Source organism: Castanea sativa, chromosome 11 (assembly GCF_040712315.1).
Source record: "Castanea sativa cultivar Marrone di Chiusa Pesio chromosome 11, ASM4071231v1".
In the NCBI taxonomy this organism is placed as follows: Eukaryota; Viridiplantae; Streptophyta; class Magnoliopsida; order Fagales; family Fagaceae; genus Castanea; species Castanea sativa.
In genome coordinates, this window is record NC_134023.1 from 61,532,954 (window position 1) to 61,553,382 (window position 20,429).

At 40.1% G+C, this 20,429-nt stretch overlaps 1 protein-coding gene across 2 annotated transcripts; it reads right to left on the reverse strand.

The window, feature by feature from the left end:
- Positions 1-1,590: 1,590 nt before the first annotated feature.
- On the reverse strand, positions 1,591-5,506 carry LOC142614843 (putative wall-associated receptor kinase-like 16). Of its 2 annotated transcripts, XM_075787485.1 has the most exons (3): positions 5,018-5,504; positions 4,493-4,897; positions 1,591-4,044 (listed from the first exon to the last, which is right to left on the reverse strand). In XM_075787485.1, exons 1-3 carry the CDS (start codon positions 5,313-5,315, stop codon positions 2,846-2,848), a joined length of 1,902 nt encoding a protein of 633 aa, XP_075643600.1. In that variant the 5' UTR covers positions 5,316-5,504; the 3' UTR covers positions 1,591-2,845. The 2 variants fall into 2 exon arrangements, with proteins under 2 accessions (XP_075643600.1, XP_075643599.1); XM_075787484.1 differs by having other exon boundaries at positions 4,493-5,506.
- Between the last annotated feature and the right edge of the window lie 14,923 nt (positions 5,507-20,429).

Genomic DNA, 20,429 nt, shown 5'->3' on the forward strand with positions numbered 1-20,429 from the left:
TATTGTAGCTGAGAGTTTAAAAAAAAAAAAATTCATAGCCATGATTAAAATATTATTATTTTTCTTTTATTTTCAAAACTCTCACAATCTCTCAACTCTCTCTCACAACTTTCAGACCTCTCATGCCGCCACAGACCCAGCTCCAACCACGACAACCCCCACCACATCAGTCACAAATCCAACCATACCGACACTCATCAAACCCATCACCACCAATATCAATCACCACCTCCACCACCACGGCAACCCCCCCCCCCACCACCACCACATTAGTCACAAACCCAACCACACCCACACTCATCAAACCCACCACTACTAGGAAAAAAAAAAAAACCAAACATCGGCAAAATTCATGGCTAAAACATCACCAAAACCCACAGCCAAAATCCATCACTGAGAGAGTCACAACCCATGAACCATAACCGAACTAAGCAGCAAGGATGGAGCCAGAACTTTGGATTAGAGGGGACGGTTTTACTGTTGGTTGTGTGTAATGATTCAACCTCTGATTTTGCTACTTAGGGTGTGTTTGGATACCGCTTATTGCTAAAAACTGAAAACACTATAGTAAAATAATTTTTAAATGTGTGAATAGTGCCTTAAGACCCAGTTTTAAAGTTGTTTTTTTTAAAAAAAGTAGTTTGCAGGTCTCGTGAACAGTGCACAGGACCCACAAAAAATGCTAGATGTGCAAAAATGCTGGACATGGCTGCAATCCAAATGGATACTTGGCTGTTGAGATATTTTTTTTGTAGGTAAGAACAAAATTATTTTTTTTTAGAACTTTTTTTAAAGGGCAGGGTTATTTATTTTAGATAAAATTAGTTAATTGAGCTTAATTTTGTTTTTAATTTTACTCGTAATTTTTGTTGTTGATTTTTTTTTTAGGACTTGTATATTTTGTTTTAGATTTTAGGTCTATGAATTTTTTTATGGTCACTAAAATGAGTGGTTATTGATAAGTAAAAATATGATGTGAGTGGTGTGTCCATATGCGAATCAACAAGAATTTGCTGCCAAAAAGGTTTTTAAAAAAGTTATAAAAAAGTTTATGAGTATAACATTACTTTTAAAAAAATCAATTATATTGTTAAAGGAAAATAAAATATAATTTTATAGAACAAAATTGCTAAAATTAATACACATATATATAATAATATTTTTTTTATAAAAAATTTAGGGGGCATTGGCCCTGGTCCAGGGGTAGTTCTGCCCCTACCAAGCGGACTTGAGAGACCCACAAGTTAGAGAAGAGAGCCGGAGTTGAGAGACCAACGACAGATCCACCCACGTAGAGAAAACGGAGGTTTGGCGTGTGATGGTGGTGGGCTGTAGTGGCCTGTGACAGTGGTCTGACCATGGTGGCTTGGTGATGGTGTTCCACCATGGGTTTTGGGTTTGAAAGGGAGAGTGCAGAACAAAAGAGAGAAAGAAGAGAGAGAGACTAAAATGAAATAATGAGAGAGAGAGAAGAAAAATTAATTTTAATGGAGGCTAGGCTCTTGAGGTTTGTTAGCCTTGGGTTTGTTAGACCAAGATTTGTTGCTGGGGTTGCATATTCTAGAGAACACCGTGACTTTATGTTTTTTGGAGGCATATGATTTGTTGTTGTATCGTTGTAAATATGTTAAAGAGCTTTGACTTATGCTTTGGACCTTTTTGGGTTTGGGATGTGAAAGTTGATGCTTAGGAGGAAATGAACTTATAAGTTCATCTACTTTAAAAATCATTACACTTCACAATTCTTTGACGGGTGAATACCTCTGATTTTTTTTTTAGGAAGAAAAACTGATTCACTGCTTTTATTTCATAGCAATAATATCTTTAGAAACACAGTTAGTAAGGTTAGAAGGAACAGACTTCATCCAAACCAAAATAAGAAAAGAATTTCTCGCTCTCTAGGCTAAGGCATGAGGTGTCTTTAATAATATGACCAAACAAGGCCTGCAGCCAATTATGATGCTGTAAAGCATTGATGGAGGTTTCCGAGTCACCCTCAAAACTGGACCTGCGAAAGCCAAGTTCATGAACAAATAGTACATCTCTTCTAGCTGCCAACGTCTCCAATAAAGCTACTGAAGATGGCATGGGGATCTTTTCAGACAAAGCCGCCATAACTTCCTCTTGAGAGTTTCGCACTACTACACTAATATATGCTTCCTTCAGATTCTCAAACACAGCCCCATCGAAGTTCGTCTTCAAATTATCATGGTCTGGAGGTTTCCACGCAGTTCGAGTTGCCCAAACAGTTTTTGGAGGAAGTTGCCGAGCTGTCTGAAATTCACTTAGCAAAGAGGATGCGTGATCGTATAGCTTCTCCAGCGGCAACACCACACCGCCAAACAGGTCATAGCAAACAAACAGATGTTACGATGCTTCTCCTGGATAAGAACAACCAGGTCGTAAAACGAGTTCAGAGGGAAACCAGCATCATGCAGGCCCTGGAAATTTTTTTGCCACACAATCCGAAGTTCTTCACAGCCCCACAAAGCATGGACAATGGATTCGGGTTCCTTAGAGCATAAACTGCAGGTAGGATCTTGAAGGATTTTTTTCTTACACAGGTTGGTTTTAGTAGGGAGGGAATCAGTACATGCTCTTCATAAAAAGGTCTTCACTTTGGCTGGGACTCAAAGCTTCCACAGAGTAGTGCAGAAGCTTCTCGGAGGACCAGAAATTGAAATTGTTGCTGCATCTCGACTACTTTCATCACAAAAAGTTTTCAAGATTGATGCAAACTCTGTTAAGACTACAGAAGAAAGAAAAATGTTCCTCTATCAAGCAGATTTCAAGATCAATGCAAACTCTATGTTAAGACTACAAAAGAAAGAAAAAAGTTCCTTTATCAATCTGATTTCAAGATTGATGATGCAAACTCCATTTCTAGGGAAGAGATGATCGTTTCCTCCGTATATTCTTGGCTCTCCCTTGTGCTTTCTATGGATATGGATGATACTTCATCTCTCAATAAATGAGGCTCTTGGAAATTCTCTAAGCATTTTTGAGATTTTCTCAAAGCTTCCAGCTCCATTGAAACCTCTTTCATTGTAGGCCGCTTTTTTCCATTCAATCTCAAACATCTCATTGCCAGGTTTGCAATAGCATGAGTATCCTCTCTACTTGCTTCTCTAGCAACTCGAGGTTGTAAAATCTGATGCAGTCTATCCTCCTTTGTCAATGCAATGAAGTGCGAAACAAGATTTCTTTCTTCTTCATCTCTCGCAAAAGAAATTGGTTTTTCCCCAGTTAGAAGCTCTACAAGCACAACTCCAAAGCTATATACATCACTTTTTTCTGTGAATTGACTTGATTGGAAGTACTCTGGGTCCAAGTACCCCAAAGTTCCTTTTACTTCTGTGGTGAAGTGAGTTTTATCATCCGGGACTGCTCTTGATGTACCAAAGTCTGACACTTTGGCAGCATACTTATCATCCAAGAGAATGTTGGAAGATTTGATGTCTCGATGAAGGATGGGGATTGAAGCTGCACAATGCATATATGCTACTGCTCCAGCAACTTCACATGCAATTCTAATGCGGTTCTCCCATGAAAGTGATAATTCAAGGTCTCGCCGATGGATATGTTGGGAAAGGGTTCCATTAGGAATGAATTCATAAACAAGTAATGGATAGTCGGTCTCCAAACAACAACCCAATAATTTGACTATGTTTCTATGATTGATTTGGGAAAGAATGACAACTTCATTAATGAATTGCTCAATTTGGCTTTTATCGATTCCTTTCGACTTCTTGACTGCAACTATGTTGCCATCAGGTAACATTCCTTTATAAACTGTGCCATAGCCTCCTTGACCAAGAAATCTGCTTCTGTTGTAGTTGTCTGTTGCCCTTTGCAGTTCCTCTGCAGTGAATATCTTTGCTTTCTCACTACTTCCATAAGATGAGAATTTTTCTTGTAACAAGAAGCCACCATTTTGCTTGAACAATTTTTCCTTATGAATTCTTTGTTTTCTTTTCTTTAGGTACTGATATAACTTGTAGCCTAAAAGAAATAGACCCAAGAATCCGATGCCAATGCCAATACCTGAAGTAAAGAATAAAAAATTGATCAAACTATATGAAATCAGTGGCAATTCTTTTATTAGTGCTTTAGTTGACAGATTAACCTAAATTAGACCTTCATCGCTCATATCTATAAAATTTAACTAGTAAATGTGTTTGTGATTCTGGTTGTCCAGGGAGAATTTTCAGATAGCCAAATTTTATTTTAATTAAAAACCTATGTCGAAGACAATTTCAGGATTATGTGTGCATGCTCAGACATACAGAGAACTCAATTTTCCTTTCTTTCTGTGAGATTTTGATACTAGATACAAGGATATTAATCACTCATTATTGGTTGCTAATACTCGATATGGGATTTGACTACTTAATTACTCCAACCAAACGATTTTGTTCCTTCAAGACAACGGCTAGCTCAAACACAAGAGAGAGAGAGAGAGAGAGAGAGGGAGAGAGAGTGAGAGAGATACCTAATAGAGCAATCCATTTGACAGGAAACTTTCTAGGATCAGTCTTGCAGCTGACACCATCTGCGGCATAGCCATTAGGACAGTCGCAAAAGAAACTACTCGGATTTGTAGTGCAAGTTTTGCTTTGTAGAGGAACCAGAATAGGTGTAAATGGATAGATAATGCTTTCCTGTGACAACATGTTTGCCTCTAATATGCTCTGCACACTCACCCCAAAAGCCTTTGCAATTGATGAAACCGTATCATTTATTGTCACCATATAATCGAGCAAGGAGATGACTCCATTCACCGTCTGATTCTCAGTTGGGCATGCACATCTCACTGGAACCGTCAGCTCTGTGCCCACCGGAATATCTTCACTATTATAGTAGTTTTGACCAATCAGTGCCTGGCAAGTGGAAAGGCCTTGGAAAGTATCATTCGCTATATGAAAATATGTATCTGATTTTTTGGCTGTGTAATGAGCATAGTACTGGTAGATAGAGCCAGAACATGAGCATGTAATTGGAACTGTAGTCAACTTACCAGCTGGAATGCTGTCAAAAATATTTGAGACATTGTTTATTGAAGCAATGAAGGAGGCTTCGGATCCAAGCAAATCGGCAATGCTTTTGGCAGTGTCATAGGGTGGTTGGGACCTGAAAGTTACATAGGATTTGCATGACTGCAGAGGACCATTGCATAGGTACCCTTTTGATATAGAAGGGTTGCCAGTGCAGTTGAGCTGTAAATTGTTCAGGTAAGCTTGTTGGCAATGTGTTGTTTCACAAGACAAACATAGAAACAGGACTATTGAGAGGGTGTAGAATGAAAAGCTCTCCATTGATCATTTGAGTTTCCAGACAGTTCAAATGAGTTTGGCTTGCTTTTCTTATTTCTTTGCGAGGTGTCCATAGAGCAGTTTTCAAGATTTCTTTGCGATTATAAGTCAATGTTAGAGACGTGTATTTCTTTTTTACTTATTTTTTTATAAAGCAAGACATGTGTATTTCTGTTTCAACACATTAGGTGAGTTGTAACCGATCATATATAAACATAATATATACATACATACATACATATATATATATATATATATATATATATATATATATATATATTTTTACAATCATGTCAAATAATGTGTATTTCAACACATGATGAGGTGACTTAATGGGAGAGCAGAGACCTTGTGTGGGAGCTTACTGGGAGAATGTATTAAAAACATGTTGATCTAAATTGTTTTCACCAGACAAAATTCGTTGCCTTCATCTTGTCTTGCGAAGCGAGCTTCTCTAGTTGCACTGTCTTCTCGTCGTGAATTTGACTAAAAATTAACTAATTTTACTCTATTCTACTTCTCCTCAATCTAAATGGACTATTAAAGTGTTAATTAGAGATATAGAGTAAGCACAGAGCACATTCCCTAATAAGATAGAGGGCATAATTAAAATGTAAGAACTTAAGCTAATTTTTAGGCGCAAACCACTTGCAGATCACGTGTAAAATTCGTTAGTTTTGTCAAGATACTCTTTCTTTATAAGTTATGTATATGGCAAACAATGTAGCTTGCAAGTCATGGTTGTTGACCCCTTCAAAAAAAAAAAAAAAAGTCATGGTTGTTGACGTTTTCTTTAATGATTATTTAATTATTATTTTTGTTAGATGTTTGGAAAAGATATTTTAGATTTTAGGTTGTAAAGTATTAATCAATATGGGCAAATATTTAAGCAATTCCACAGGTTAAATATTAGGTCAATTTTATGAAATATAAATATTTATTATTTTTGTTTTATTCATTGACCACTGGCAAAGCGCATATGCTCAAGCTAATTATTTGAACTAGTCGCAAACTCATGTAATGCGTGGGAATATATAATTATTTTGTAATATGATATAATCTATAATTTATTTTCTAAAATTTATTGAAGATAGTTTTCTCCTAAAAAATTGAACTATTTCTAAAAGTATTTTCAAACTCTCTATCTCTACAAATATATCATTATATTATTCTGAGTATTTTTTTTTAGATATGATATTTGTAGCCCAATAATGGAGGGACAAGCCAACACAACATTCGATTTCTTATTTTTCTTCCCATAATGAGATTGTATCATATTTTAATTCTTCTAAATTTTGAGGTGCAACCTTTGTATCTGCTATGGATAGCTCCACATCTGATGGTAAAAGTGATTTTGTAGGGATAAATGTCCTATTGATAGTTTCTTAGTACATACTTTTTTTATACAATTTTTCAACTTCCCATCTTTTTACTCCATCAAGCTAAATCTATTTCAATTTTCTATTCTCTCTCTCTCTCACTCTCTCTCTCTCTCTCTCACTCAGTTAACGTTTCCTAACTTTTCAACTTTCCATTTACTATTCCATCAAAACGAATCTGATAATAGTTCAAACTCCCTTCAAGTCTATGACTCTCCTTCTCCCCAATCAAGCAACTATGAAAACCGTTCAATTGCCACCTAATTAGTATTAAAAAAAAAACTATTGATTTGTTGTGTGTGAATATATATATATATATATATATATATATATATATATATATATATATTGCAATTACTCTAGCCTACTTCTACAAATTTGAGAAGTCCCTCTAAAGTGAGTTTTTTTTTTCTCCCCCATATTCTTTAGGTTTTCCCGATTTTGTTTGTGATGTGCCATCGAAGATCTCAAGTGCCAATAACATTGGTTCCCATAGACCAACCAAAAAAAAATCTCAAAGCTATGGTGAAATATATAGTAGAAGAATTGCAGTGGGGCTTGACTACTATATAGTTTATGTGGTCGTTAACCAATGTTTAGAAAGTTGTGGCTTAGATAGAAATGTATATTCAATTTTCGAGTAAATTGTAGATGTATTCACCATTATGGATAAAGTATTCCCTTTGCATATGCATAGCATAAACCAGTTTTTCTGTACATACATATTAGTTGTAACATGAATATTGATGCATAACTTGATACAAAATATGTTACTCTTTTTTTGGTTTTGTATTGTAACAAATTTAGATATTAGTACGGGATGCCTTTGTTGGAAGACTTTGCCTCAAAATCCATGAAGATCAATTGGATTTGAGAAAATCCAAGAAGATGTATGCTTGGCTAGCTATCTGAAGAAATTGAATTTGGATAAAATATGAAGAAGACCAATTGAATTGAATTGAGTTCCCTATCATAAATCCTCTCTCTCCCACTTATTGTTTTGACACTACAACAAAATGTATTTTTAGTGACGAATTTTAGTGAGGAAAATTTTTTCCTCACAAAAAAGTACTATATAGCGACGAAATATAAATTTCGTCGCTATTTATAAAAAAAATTAGTAATATTTAGCGACGAAAATTAGATTTTGTCGCTATATGTTGTGCTGAACCAAGGCACCATGCAAAAAATGTTGGCACCAAACAAAATTCATCTACAGTGACGAAATAATTCGCCGCTAAAAGTTTAAGTTTTTTGTGACAAAAAATTTCGTCGCTAAAGGTGTTAGTAAGAACACTATTAGTGACGAAAACCATTTCGTCGCTGAATGTGACAAATAGTGACGAAAATAAGTCGTCGCTAAAATAAAATCATAAATATATGTTGTGTTGAACCAAGGCGCCAAGCGAAAAATGTTGGTGCCAAACTAAATTCATCTACAGTGCAGAAAACCATTTCATCGCTGAATGTGACAAATAGTGACAAAAATAAATCGTCACTAAAAATAAAATCATAAATATATGTTGTGCTGAACCAAGGTGCCAAGTGAAAAATGTTGGTGCTGGACTAAATTCATCTACAGCGACGAAATAATTCATCGCTAAAAGTTTAAGTAAGAACACTATTACCCAGCAACACTGTCCTGGCTTTTGAGTATCATAGTATCACTGACTTTCCTTTTGTTGTTCAGTGGCTGAACTAAAACATTGTCCTTTTTTATTTTTTATTTTTTTTATTTTTTTTTTATAGCTGAACTAGCATGTATAATTACCCTGCAACATTGTCCGGGCTGGCATGTATAATCACGTTATATGGTGTGGACTTTGGGGCAAAAATAAACACATATTATCCCAAGTGGGGCCTAAATAAAGGTCACTTTGAATGAAGTGATAGTTCTTGGAACCAATTAGATTATCTTTCTTTAATAATAAAAAAATTAAGATTATCAAAAGCTTAAAGTATTATAGTTAGGTAAAGAACCAATTAGATTATTCGATTTCAATACTTGTAAGCATTGTACTTGTGATGTTTGTGATTGGTTTTGTGGTGGGTTGTTGTGTTGGAGTAAGTGGGTGGCTTGCATGGTGTTATAAGGTACTTTAAATTCATATTGGAGTGTTTTTAATTTCTTGCAAATGTCAATGGATCTTGTTGATTAGATGTGATGAATAATGCTTTATTTGATTTTAATACTTGTAAACACTCTATACTTGTGATGTTTGTGATTGGTTTTGTGGTGAGTTAATGTGTTGGAGCAAGCGGGTGGCTTGCATGGTGTTATAAGGTGGTCTAAATTCATATTGGGAGTGTTTGATTATGTAATGTATATTTGTTTAAGTATTAATATAGACTTGTGCATTCCTGAATGGGATAGAACTTGATCTAAGTAGCTTATAGACTTAGATGTTAGAATACATTATGCATGAGTTGTCCTTATTTTGCTAAATTAACATTCACCTTGCAATTGTAGTACTTTATTTTAGCAAGAACAGATCCAAAAGAGGTTCAAAAGAATATTCTTAACTTTTTGAGGAGTAAGGGTTATGATGATGTTCTTACCTATGGGGTGGTTCATCTTTAAGTTAAAACACTTATTGGTTAGTACTTTATTTTAGCAATTGACCCGCACTACATGGTGTGACTACTTTTTTTTTGTTGTATTATTTAAAACTAATTTTATTATATTACACTTGAAAATCTATATTTGCTTTCTGCAACTTATACATTAGGAGTTGTGATTTTAATTCATTGGTGTAGCTACTCTTAATGCATTGTTAGAATTGTTTCTTATAACATAGTTAATGTTTTTATTTTACGATTTTAATGTAGTATTGTTTTTATATTTGTGCAGATTTCTTATTGGTGGCTTTTAGGAGATTTACTTTTGGCATTACTTGAAGATATATGAGGACATCTTTCGTTGGTTCTAATTATATTATGCTACATTTTTTATATTGTTATAAAACATCTTGAGTTATTGTATGTGTTGCAAACAATTATTATATTGGAAGGAGTTTGAATTGGATACTTGTTTTAATTTTTACTTGTGGAATGTATGGATCGATTATTTATAAATGTGTTGTTGAAATAAATGTGTTATTCAAATGTGAGGTTTTAATAATGTAATGACAGGTTACATGTTAATATCAAAGCCATGAAAAAAAATAAAAACAGAAAATAAGTTTTAGCGACGAATTTTTTTGTCACAAATGTAGCAACAAAAAATTGTTTTAGTGACGAAATATTTTGTAGCTAAATGTAGCAAAATTTTGTAAAAAATGGTTTTAGTGACGAAAATTTTCATTATTATATGTGCCTGGATTTTCTTAAAAATAGTTTTAGTGACGACTTTTTTCGTCACTATATGTACCCGAAAATAGTTTTAGTGACGAATGTTTTCGTCACTAAATTTGATTTAATAAACTGAAGTATTTTTAGTGACGAAATATTTTCGTCACTGAATAGTGTTTTTAGCGACGAAATGTTTTCGTTGCTAAAAGTTTTTTCTTTTTAAAACAAATCAGACTTTTAGTAACGAAATTTTTTGTCGCTAGGACTTTTAGCGACGGGGTTTCAGCAACAAAATGAGTTTCGTCGCTAAAAGTCTGATTTCGTCGCTAAAGGTTCTTAGTGACGAAAAACTGGACTTTGAGTGACGAATTTTTTCCTCATTGAAAATACATTTTGTTGTAGTGTGATTTAATTTTTGTTTGAGTTACTACTTAGTCATTTTGAAAGTGAGAATTTGAATTTATATCAAAATACAATCTTGGCTATGTATTTGAATGTGTCTATTGGTTATTTGAGGAGTATCAAGTGTAATTTTATGATGAGTTTTAATTAGCATGATAATGTTTGTAAGTGCACAATTTGTACCCGGACGCAAAAACAAGTGATGGGCACAGGCCCAAAGAGCCTTATACAATGAAATTTGTAGAGTATGGGTTTGAAACCTAGGTTTGGGATGTTGGAAGGTTGATCAACAGGCTAGAATGCCGGTATCTATGCAAGTAATAGATGGACGTAATGAAAAAAACCTCCTCGAACGTAAGCCGATGACAATTTGTATAGTATTCCTTTTTCTTAAGCAAAAGATTATAACTTTTTGGTTTTAACCAAGAAGAGATCCCCCATTTCTTTTCTCTCTCGTCTTCTTATATCCTTCTTCTTCTTCCCTGTTTCATCCACGTGTAACACCAATCTTTCTCCCAGATACTTATCCCATCCACCACCTTCTTAGAGTCTTCAAGTAATAGTTGGAAGGCTGAATTTTACTGTTTAGAGGTCATTTCTCCATTAATGCGGCCAGGGAGGTAGATGCAGGGCCTTTAATGTGGTGGTAGCAGCTTTTTCCTCATATATTTCTCACACGTTCCTGCTTCTAAAGGGTGCTTGGATCACACCTTTACCCAATAGATCTTCCAGAACTCTGCCTTTAAACTGTTTAGCAAGTCCCAGGACCTTTGCTGGGCCCGTCTGAGGAGATACTCCTCCTCGGACACCTCATCGGATCACTATAGTGCGAACTGACCTGTGGGCCTAGAGACCCTGATTGAACAGATTTGTACCAACTAATCAGGCCCAAAGCCCAAACGCATATTCAAGCACTTTTACCCCCCACAATAGCCCCTCAAAACTTTATTTTTCCCTCCCATCCGAGGAGAGAAATAGAGTTTTGAACCAAATAGAGCACCCTCCACACACTTTGCAAACCGCCACACGTGTAGGGGTCCTTTCGTTCCCTTAAAACGTCTTTGACGCTTCGAAACCCGGAACGCGCGCATTTATGACTGCAAGTTACATCCTGTTCCCCACGTTCAACGGTGAGATACGCATCCAACGGCCCAAGTTTGTTCTAAAAAATTAGGCAGGATAATTTTGATTCGAAGCCGCCTCCCAAACGTCAAAACGCCTGGGAACCTGTATCTCCATCCATTCTTTCAAAAATCAATCACATCTAAGTGCTAATCATCATCTTTGCTCTCAAGAAGCTTGTGAAGAATCGCCTAATCAACTCCCGTAAGTTCTCCAGTTTCTTTACTCATTCCTTCTCAGCTTCTATCCTCGGCCACCATCTAGATCCCTTTCCTTCTTTAAACTTTCGTTTTCATTCCCACCAAATGGTAGATTTAAGTGTCTAGTAGATACCGACGCCAGTATGGAGGGTTTTAGGGCCAAATATCATATTCCTCACGACGTAGGCTTGAAATATTGCCCAGTAGAAGCCATAGGTGGCACTAGGAGAGAGGGAGAAGTTATCATTCCCATGATTGCCTTCATAGAAGGTGGGATGACCCTCCCCATGAAAAATGTAACCAGCGAATACCTACGTAACCATAGGTTATGCCCAGACCAGTGCACACCAAACGTATTTAGGGTCTTAGGTTGTGTCGATGCTTTAAACGAGCAAATGGGTCTGAACGTCACATGGCACGATGTTGCCTATATGTATGAGTGCCATAAACTCAAAAGTGTAGGATACTACATTAAATCCAGGTCTAGCATCGTTAGGCTGATATCCTGTCTTCCTAAATCCAACAAAGGCATGAAGGACGACTATCTCATCGCCTCGGGAAACTGGTTTGACGGTCCTTACTGCCCAGTCAAATGGGGAGAGCCAAGTGTGACTCCATAGGAGTTAGATTTCCTAACCCATGACTCAATCCCGTTGCTTTTGCCATTTTTAATTATATTGCACATTTATTGCCTTTTCCCTTGATATTTATCACTAATCCAACCATGCTCGTCTTCTCGGATGTTTCTTTTCACAGATAAACAACACGTACATCCGCATCTAAGCCTTTGCAACGTCGCAGACTTGAATCGCGTCCTTCGCTCCGAAGTCTTTGTCAGTGAAGACCTACAAGTGAGAGCTGCCCACCTGATACTAGGATACGATCCTTTATTTGTGGATTTTCAAGAAATTGACAACGCGATCACTGTAGGAGACAAACGACATAAAAGGATAGACGTGTCACGACCATGCTTCCTTTCTAACCGCGAACTCCCAGACGACCTCTCCATCATACTATACTCCCGCCCTATCGCGCGATTCCTCTTTCGGCACATTCCCAAACAACCGCCGTCCGAGAAGAGCCAGCATCCTCGCAACAAACGTTAGACGAGGAGATGGACCAGTTTCGACTAGGAATGGCAACGGGTCGGGTTCGGGCCGTGTTTTTGCATACCCGAACCCGACCCGCGGGCCAATACCCGAAACCCGGACCCGGCCCGAATAATAATCGGGTTTTTTTCTCGGGGCCCAGACCCGCCCAGCGGGCCCCGTTTAACTTATTGGGCCCAAATTTAGCCCAACCAAAAAAAAAAAAAAAAAAGCCGCGAGGCCAACCAAATTTAGCCCAACCAATCTTTTTTCCTTGTTCTGAAAAAATTTCCTCAACAACCACAACCCAGATCATAAACAATAATCACAAACCAAAACATGACAAAATTGAACAAAACCAAATCAAACCCAGCTGAGCTTTTCAAAAGGCAAAAACAATCATTGCCTCAAATCTGTGCTGAGGTGAGGCGAGGCGAGGCGAGGCGAGGCCGCGAGGTGAAGCGAGGCCACGCGAGGCCGCGAGGCGAAGCGGGGCGACGCGAGGCCGCGAGGCGAGGGCTGCAGGCTGAGGCGAGAGGGCTGTGTGCTGAGGCAAGAGGGCGGCTGGCTGTGAGTGTGAGAGAGGCGAGAGGGCAGGGGCGCAGGGCTGAGTGTGAGAGGCGGCTGGTGTGAGTGTGAGAGAGTAGAGAGTAGAGAGTAGAGATTAGGGTTTCCCATACAAAATCAGAAAATATATATATAAGGGGTATTTTAGTAATTTCATATACCGGGTATTTATCCGGGTCGGGTTTCGGGTATTTATCCGGGTCGGGTTCTGGGTCGGGTCTGGATTTTTTTTGATAAAACCCGGACCCGCTTCGGGTTTTTTTTTTTAAAATCCATACTCGACCCTATTCTTTATCGGACTGGGTAAAACCCGGCCCATTAGGGTCGGGCTAGACCGGGTATCCGCGGGTCGGATTTAAATTGCCATCCCTAGTTTCGACTCAAGGAAGCTGAGAGACCTCGAGAAGATCCACTCGTCATTCTCTCGAACGAAGAGCACGCGCCCGCCAAAACTTCGGGCATACAAGGTCTAGTAATTGCACAGCCTGATTCCAGCTCCGAAGAAGAAGATATGGCCACTCTACGGAGGCTGATGAATAAGAGGGGCTCGAAAGTCTTTAACAAGGAAATGGGTGGGTTCTAGGTCCCTCCGTCCTTGCCACCACCCCCTCCTCCCTCCGATCCTAAGCCTCCCGTTCCAGAGCCTAAGAAGAAGAGGAAGAACGAGGCCGAGGTGGCAGATGCAGAGAGGCAGAAGAAGCTAAAACAACAATAACAACAACAACAGAAAACTAGCAAAGGCAAGGGACGTGCCTCTTCAGTGGAAAGTAGGGAGAACCGGGACCTTGCCGAGGTACGCCGTACACCGGCTAACTGGTCTCCCGAGCTGAAACTGGACGGGGCACCAATCTCTTTCCAATCCAGCATTAGGGCGTTCCAACAAGGTCACGCTCACCACCTGGCCAATGCTTTGGAATGTCCTCTTCTTCTGCCCAAGGACATGGACGCCCTGGACAAGATGAACCAACCGCATCTGTTCCTCTCGCTAAAAAGGGACTTAGCTTTGGTGAGTATCTAAGTCTTATCCTCACTTTATTGCTTTCGTTACACCTTAACGAAAGAACCATTCTTATGTACTTTAAATTTGCGTTACTAATAATGCATTTATTTTAATATTTCACCACAGGTCATTTAGGAAGTCTTTGTTGCCGAGAAGTGGGTGGAAGACTCTCGGAAGAAAGCTGCAGCTGAACTGGAGATTAGGCAGGAGACCAAGAAGTCCCTAGGCCAAGCTCTTGCGCAGAACGAGAAACTAACCACATAGCTGGCAGAGCAGAAAAGGGAGAGGGACGGTGCCGAGGCTAGCCTGAAGACAATGAGGACCCAGGTGGAGGGGCAACGCAAGCTTCTTCGTCAGAAGGATGAAGACTTATCTAGAGCTCAACAAGAAAACTCCGACCTGAAGAAGGAGCTTGCTAAGATGAGGGATGAGGCTCGTACCTTCAAGGACTCCATGGAGGCCGCGAAGAAGACCGCTTACAAGGAAGGGGTGGAGGCGACAGAAAACCAACTGACTGAGGAGTTCGTCGAGCTGTGCCAGGAATATTGTCAACAAGTGTGGGAGGAAGCTTTAAATGTGGCAGGGAGTCCCACAACCTCTGAGTTGAGGAAGCCTGAAAACATTTGGCTCCCCCAAGACATCCAGGTGCTCGAAGAACTTCCCCCTGTCGCACCTGCCTCCGAGACGGCGTCTTCCACGCTCCCATCCATGATTCCAGAGCCCATTTCAACTCCTAAAGAACCTGAGGGTTCTAACAAAGAGAAGGAACAGGGCGATGTCGCCGAAAAGCCTACGAGCCAAAATGCCCAGCCCAATGTCCCTCCACCGGTTGTAAGAGATAAAGGGAAACAAGTCCAGACCTCATTTGAAGCAGAGCTGAAACGAACAGAGGCTGCCAGCACTTCCGAGCAGGACCCCTCTTCTAAGGCTTAAGGCTTAGGCTAGTTAGGACTTCTTCCCTTTTTGTTATGTAACAAATTCTATATTAAGGTTTTTGCTTTGAATGTACATTAAAAGTAGTAACTTGAAATGTACATTAGAAGTAGTAACTTGAAATGTTAATTTTTCCAAAGTAGAAGAAAGTCTGAGGACCTGACATAACTAAGGTTCCGTTTAACAAACAATAAGATATCAATTTCCACAAGGCATGTGGTCCGAGGACCATGTATGACCAAGTTTTTGTTTGATACTTAGAAGTAGTAACTTGAAATGTTAATTTTCCCAAAGTAGAAGGTCTAAGGACCCGACATAACTAAGGTTCTGTTTAACGAACAATAAGATATCAATTTTCACAAGGCATGTGGTCCGAGGACCATGCATGACCAAGTTTCTGTTTGATACTTAGAAGTAGTAACTTGAAATGTTAATTTCCCCAAAGCAGAAGGTCTGAGGACTCGACATAACTAAGGTTCTGTTTAACAAACAATAAGATATCAATTTCCACAAGGCATGTGGCCCGAGGACCATGCATGACCAAATTTCTGTTTGATACTTAGAAGTAGTAACTTAAAATGTTAATTTCCCCAAAGTAGAAGGTCTGAAGACTCGACATAACTAAGGTTCTGTTTAACAAACAATAAGATATCAATTTTCACAAGGCATGTGGTCCGAGGACCATGCATGACCAAGTTTCTGTTTGATACTTATGAGCAGCGATAAATAAACCAAACTGCATAATGATAATTTGAACAACGAATGACAAAAATACTTTTTATTAATAATAATACCTTTGTAGGTTGTTTACATTCCAAGGGCATTTTACAATTTTTTCATCTAGATCAGCTAATCGATATGACCCTATACCCGCTACGGAGATGATCCGATATGGTTCTTCCCAATTTGGTGCTAGCTTTCCTCATGCTGGATTTTTGGCAGTACCCACGACTTTCCTCAACACCAAATCCCCAGGCGCTAGTGGCCTCAACTTCACATGAGCATCATATCCTCGTTTAAGCTTCTGCTGATAATAAGCCATTTGGACCATGGCGGCCTCTCGTCGTTCCTCGACCAGATCCAGGCTTTTTCCTAGGAGGCCATCATTATTCCCCGAGTCGAAGGAACTCGTCCTTAATGTGGGAAACCCAGATTCTAAAGGTATCACTGCCTCGGCCCCGTAAGTCATGGAGAAAGGTGTTTCTCCAGTGGATCTTCGTGGCGTAGTCCGATACGTCCACAGAACATGTGGCAACTCCTCTACCCATCTACCCTTCGCATCATCCAACCTCTTCTTAAGTCCACTGACTATAACTTTGTTAATGGCCTCGGCCTGCCCATTTCCCTGAGGATTAGCTGGGGTGGAGTATCTATTTGTGATGCCTAAGTCATTACAATATTGCCTGAAAGCTTTCTATCAAATTGCACTCCATTATTTGAGATAAGTGTGTGAGGTACCCCAAATCTAGTGATAATATTCTTCCAGATAAATTTCTTGGAGTCGACATCCCTAATATTTGATAAAGGCTCGGCTTCGACCCACTTGGTGAAGTAATCGGTTCCCACGAGCAGCCACTTTTTGTTTCCCACAGCCCTCAAAAAAGGCCCAACTATATCCAGTCCCCATTGAGCGAATGACCAAGGACTAGACAAAGGATTAAGGACTCCCCCAGGCTGATGAATATTGGGAGCAAACCTTTGGCATTGGTTACACTTTCTTGCGTAGTCTGAAGCTTCCCTCTGCATATTGGGCCACCAATATCCCTGAGTTAGAGCCCTATAGGTTAAGGATCTTCCCCCAGTATGACTTCCACAAATTCCCTCATGCAATTCTTCCAAAAGTGCCTTCGTTGCTTCAAGATGTACACACAGCAGGTATGGTCCGAAAAAGGAGCGTTTATACAACTTCTGATCCTTTGACAACCAGAACCGAGGCGCCTTTCGACGAATCTTATCTGCTTCAGACTTCTCCTCAGGCAGAATATCGTTTTTTAGAAAAGAAACCACAGGGTCAATCTAGCTAGGTCCAGGCCTTATCAGATGGATATAGACGACACTTGCAGTGGCTAGAGTTGGTTTCAACAAGTCTTCGACGAGGATAATCCTTGGCAAACACTGAGCCGAGGACGTCGCCAAAGTGGCCAACGAGTCCGCATGCATGTTTCCACTTCTAGAAACGTGCGAAAGAATGAAAAAATCAAACTCGGATTGTGAACATTTGACCTGGGTCAGATACTCTTGCATTCTTGGATCCCTAGCCTCCATGGTCCCCGTCACTTGGCCCACAACTAATTGAGAATCTGAGGACATATGAATTGCATTTCCCCCTATTCTCTGTACCATATTCATACCGACCAAGACAGCTTCATACTCAGTCTCGTTATTAGTGGCTGAGAACGCCAATCTCAATGATTTCTTAAAGATAATTCCCTTAGGAGATACCAAAACAAGTCCAACGCCAGACCCCCTCTGGTTGGCCGCCCCATCAACATACACTTTCCAAATCGGAGGTCCTTTGCCCATGATCATGCCAACTGATTTTTCATTCATGTGTGATTCCTTCGTAGTTTCTTCTAACGATGGTTCGGCGAATTCTGCCACCAAATCCGCGAGAACCTGGCCCTTCACCGAGGTGCGTGGCATATATTTGATATCAAAAGCTCCCAGAATAGTTCCCCACTTGGCTACCTTCCTCAAGTAGTCAGCACTTCGTAACACTGACTTGAGAGGCAGTTGAGTCAAAACCACGACGGTGTGGGACTGGAAATAGTGAGGAAGCTTCTGTATGGCATGGACTACAGCCAGAATTGCCTTCTCTAAAGGCAAATAACGTACCTCAGCTTCATTCAAAGATTTGCTGACAAAATAAACCGGTCTTTGTACCTAGTCGTCATCCCTTATAAGAACCAGGCTGACTGCATGGATAGCTACAGCTAGGTATGCAAACAGGATTTCATCGACCTCCGGCCGGGACATGATGGGTGGTCAGGAAAGATATTCCTTAAGTTGCTGGAAGGCTAAAGTACACTCTTCTGACCATTGGAATCCTTTCCATTTATTTAACAGTTGGAAAAAGGTCTACACCTGTCTGCGGACCGAAAGATAAATCTGCTGAGAGCAGCAGTCATCCCGGTCAATTTCTGAACTTCCTTTGGATTCCGAGGTGGTCGCAGGCCCTGAATGGCTCTGACCTATGCCGGGTTCACCTCTATTCCTCTATGAGTCACCATGTAGCCTAGGAACTTTTCAGAACCCACCCCAAAAGAACACTTTGAGGCGTTAAGGCGCAGCTTGTACTTCCTAAGTATTTGAAAGGTGTCGTCCAGATCTTTCACATGCATAGGTACTGTCTTACTCTTCACTACCATATCATCCACATATACCTCAATGGTCTTTCCAAGTTGCGATTCAAACATCCTGGTCATCATCCTTTGGTAAGTAGCCCCTGCATTTTTCAACCCGAACGACATTACTTTATAGTGATAATTCCCCGTAGGAGTAATGAAGGCAGTCTTCTCTTGATCACCCAACGCCAATGGTATTTGGTGATAACCTTGGAAGGCATCTAAAAACTCATCCGAGGATGCCCGACCGTAGCATCCACAAGTTGATCGATGCGAGGCATTGGAAACGAGTTCTTTGGGCAAGCTTTGTTCAGGTCTAAAGTCCACACATACTCTCCACTTTTCACTTTTCTTTTTCACTACGACTGTGTGCGCCAACCATTTCGGGTAGAAAACTTCTTTAATAACCTCAGCCCTTTTGAGCTTGAGCACTTCTTCCTTGACAGTCTCGGAATGCTTTTTCGACGAACGCCGAAGTGGTTGCCTCCTAGGAACAATGGCAGGGTTGACGTTCAAATGATGGCAAATGAAGCTTGGGTCAACCCCCGGAGCCTCATAGGGATCCCAAGCAAAGACATCGATATTGTTTTTCAAAAACTTCACCAATTCCATCTTCTCTTGGTGTGGTAACCGTATCCCAACTTGGAAGAACCTTTTGGGATCATCGGTTATGAGAAATCTCTCCAAATCTTCACACATGGCATCCTCTATTGTCACCGCACCGGGCGCATCCAGAGTCGTTAATTGCTATAAGTCCGCCACAGCCAAGGCCGAGGACTCTGTCTTGGCCTGATGCAGTACTGCTGCCGATATGCATTGCCTTGCAACTGTTTGGTTACCAAGAATTTCTTCAATGATTTCACCCGAAGGAAATTTTACTTTAACATGCAAAGTTGAGGAGACAGCACCCAAAGCATGCAGCCAAGGCCTGTCGAGGATGGCCGTGTATGGAGAATATGCGTCAACCACAATGAAATCCACATCGACTGTTTCCGAGCTGGACTGTACGGGTAATCGGATCTGTCCCTTTGGTATAACAACCTTCCCTTCAAAACTTATTAACGGCGAGTCATAAGGAGTGAGATCGTCCAGCCTTAACTTAAGACCCTTGAATAAGTCAGGGTACATAATATCCGCACCGCTGCCTTGATCGACCATCACCTTCTTTACGTCATAATTTCCTATCCTCAATGTGACCATTAAGGCGTCGTCATGGGGTTGAATGGTCCCAACCTTATCTTCATCAGAGAATCCTAAAATAGGCGTAGTCCCCTTGATCCTCTTCAGCCTCGAGCCTGACTCCTCGGCCTGGGAATGTGACACTGCCATCACCCTGGTAGGATAGGAACCGGTCCTGCCAGGTGCAGTGAAGATGACATTAATCGTCCACAAGGGCAGCCAAGATGAGTTGTTCTTCTAATTATTTGAACCAAAACGATTTCCTTGTCCGTTGGGTTGATACAAGTGCTGCTTCAATTTTCCCTCGCTAACGAGCTGCTCTAAGTGGTTCCAAAGGGTCCGACAATTCTCGGTGGTATGACCCACATCCTGATGGTACTGACAAAAAAGGTTCTAATTCTGTTTCGTAGGGTCCCCCACCATCTTACTGGGCCACTTGAAGTAGGGTTCCTTACGGACTTTCTCCAGCAATTGGTGCACTGGTTCTCGGAATACAGTATTAACTACTTGAGGAGTGGCTGAGCCAGATTGCCCAGAGTAATCTCTCATTGGCTTATTTTTATGGTACCTGTCCGACCTGAAATCCCTTCTCTCCTGCGGGATAACCTTTGC

What these genes read in the sequence shown, in the direction of transcription:
- LOC142614843 (XM_075787484.1), bottom strand. Translation starts at nt 5,315, where the DNA reads ATGGAGAGCTTTTCATTCTACACCCTCTCAATAGTCCTGTTTCTATGT. An exon ending in CAAATGGATTGCTCTATTAG is followed by an intron (nt 4,045 to 4,492) that starts GTATCTCTCTCA and finishes TCTTTACTTCAG; the next exon opens with GTATTGGCATTGGCATCGGA.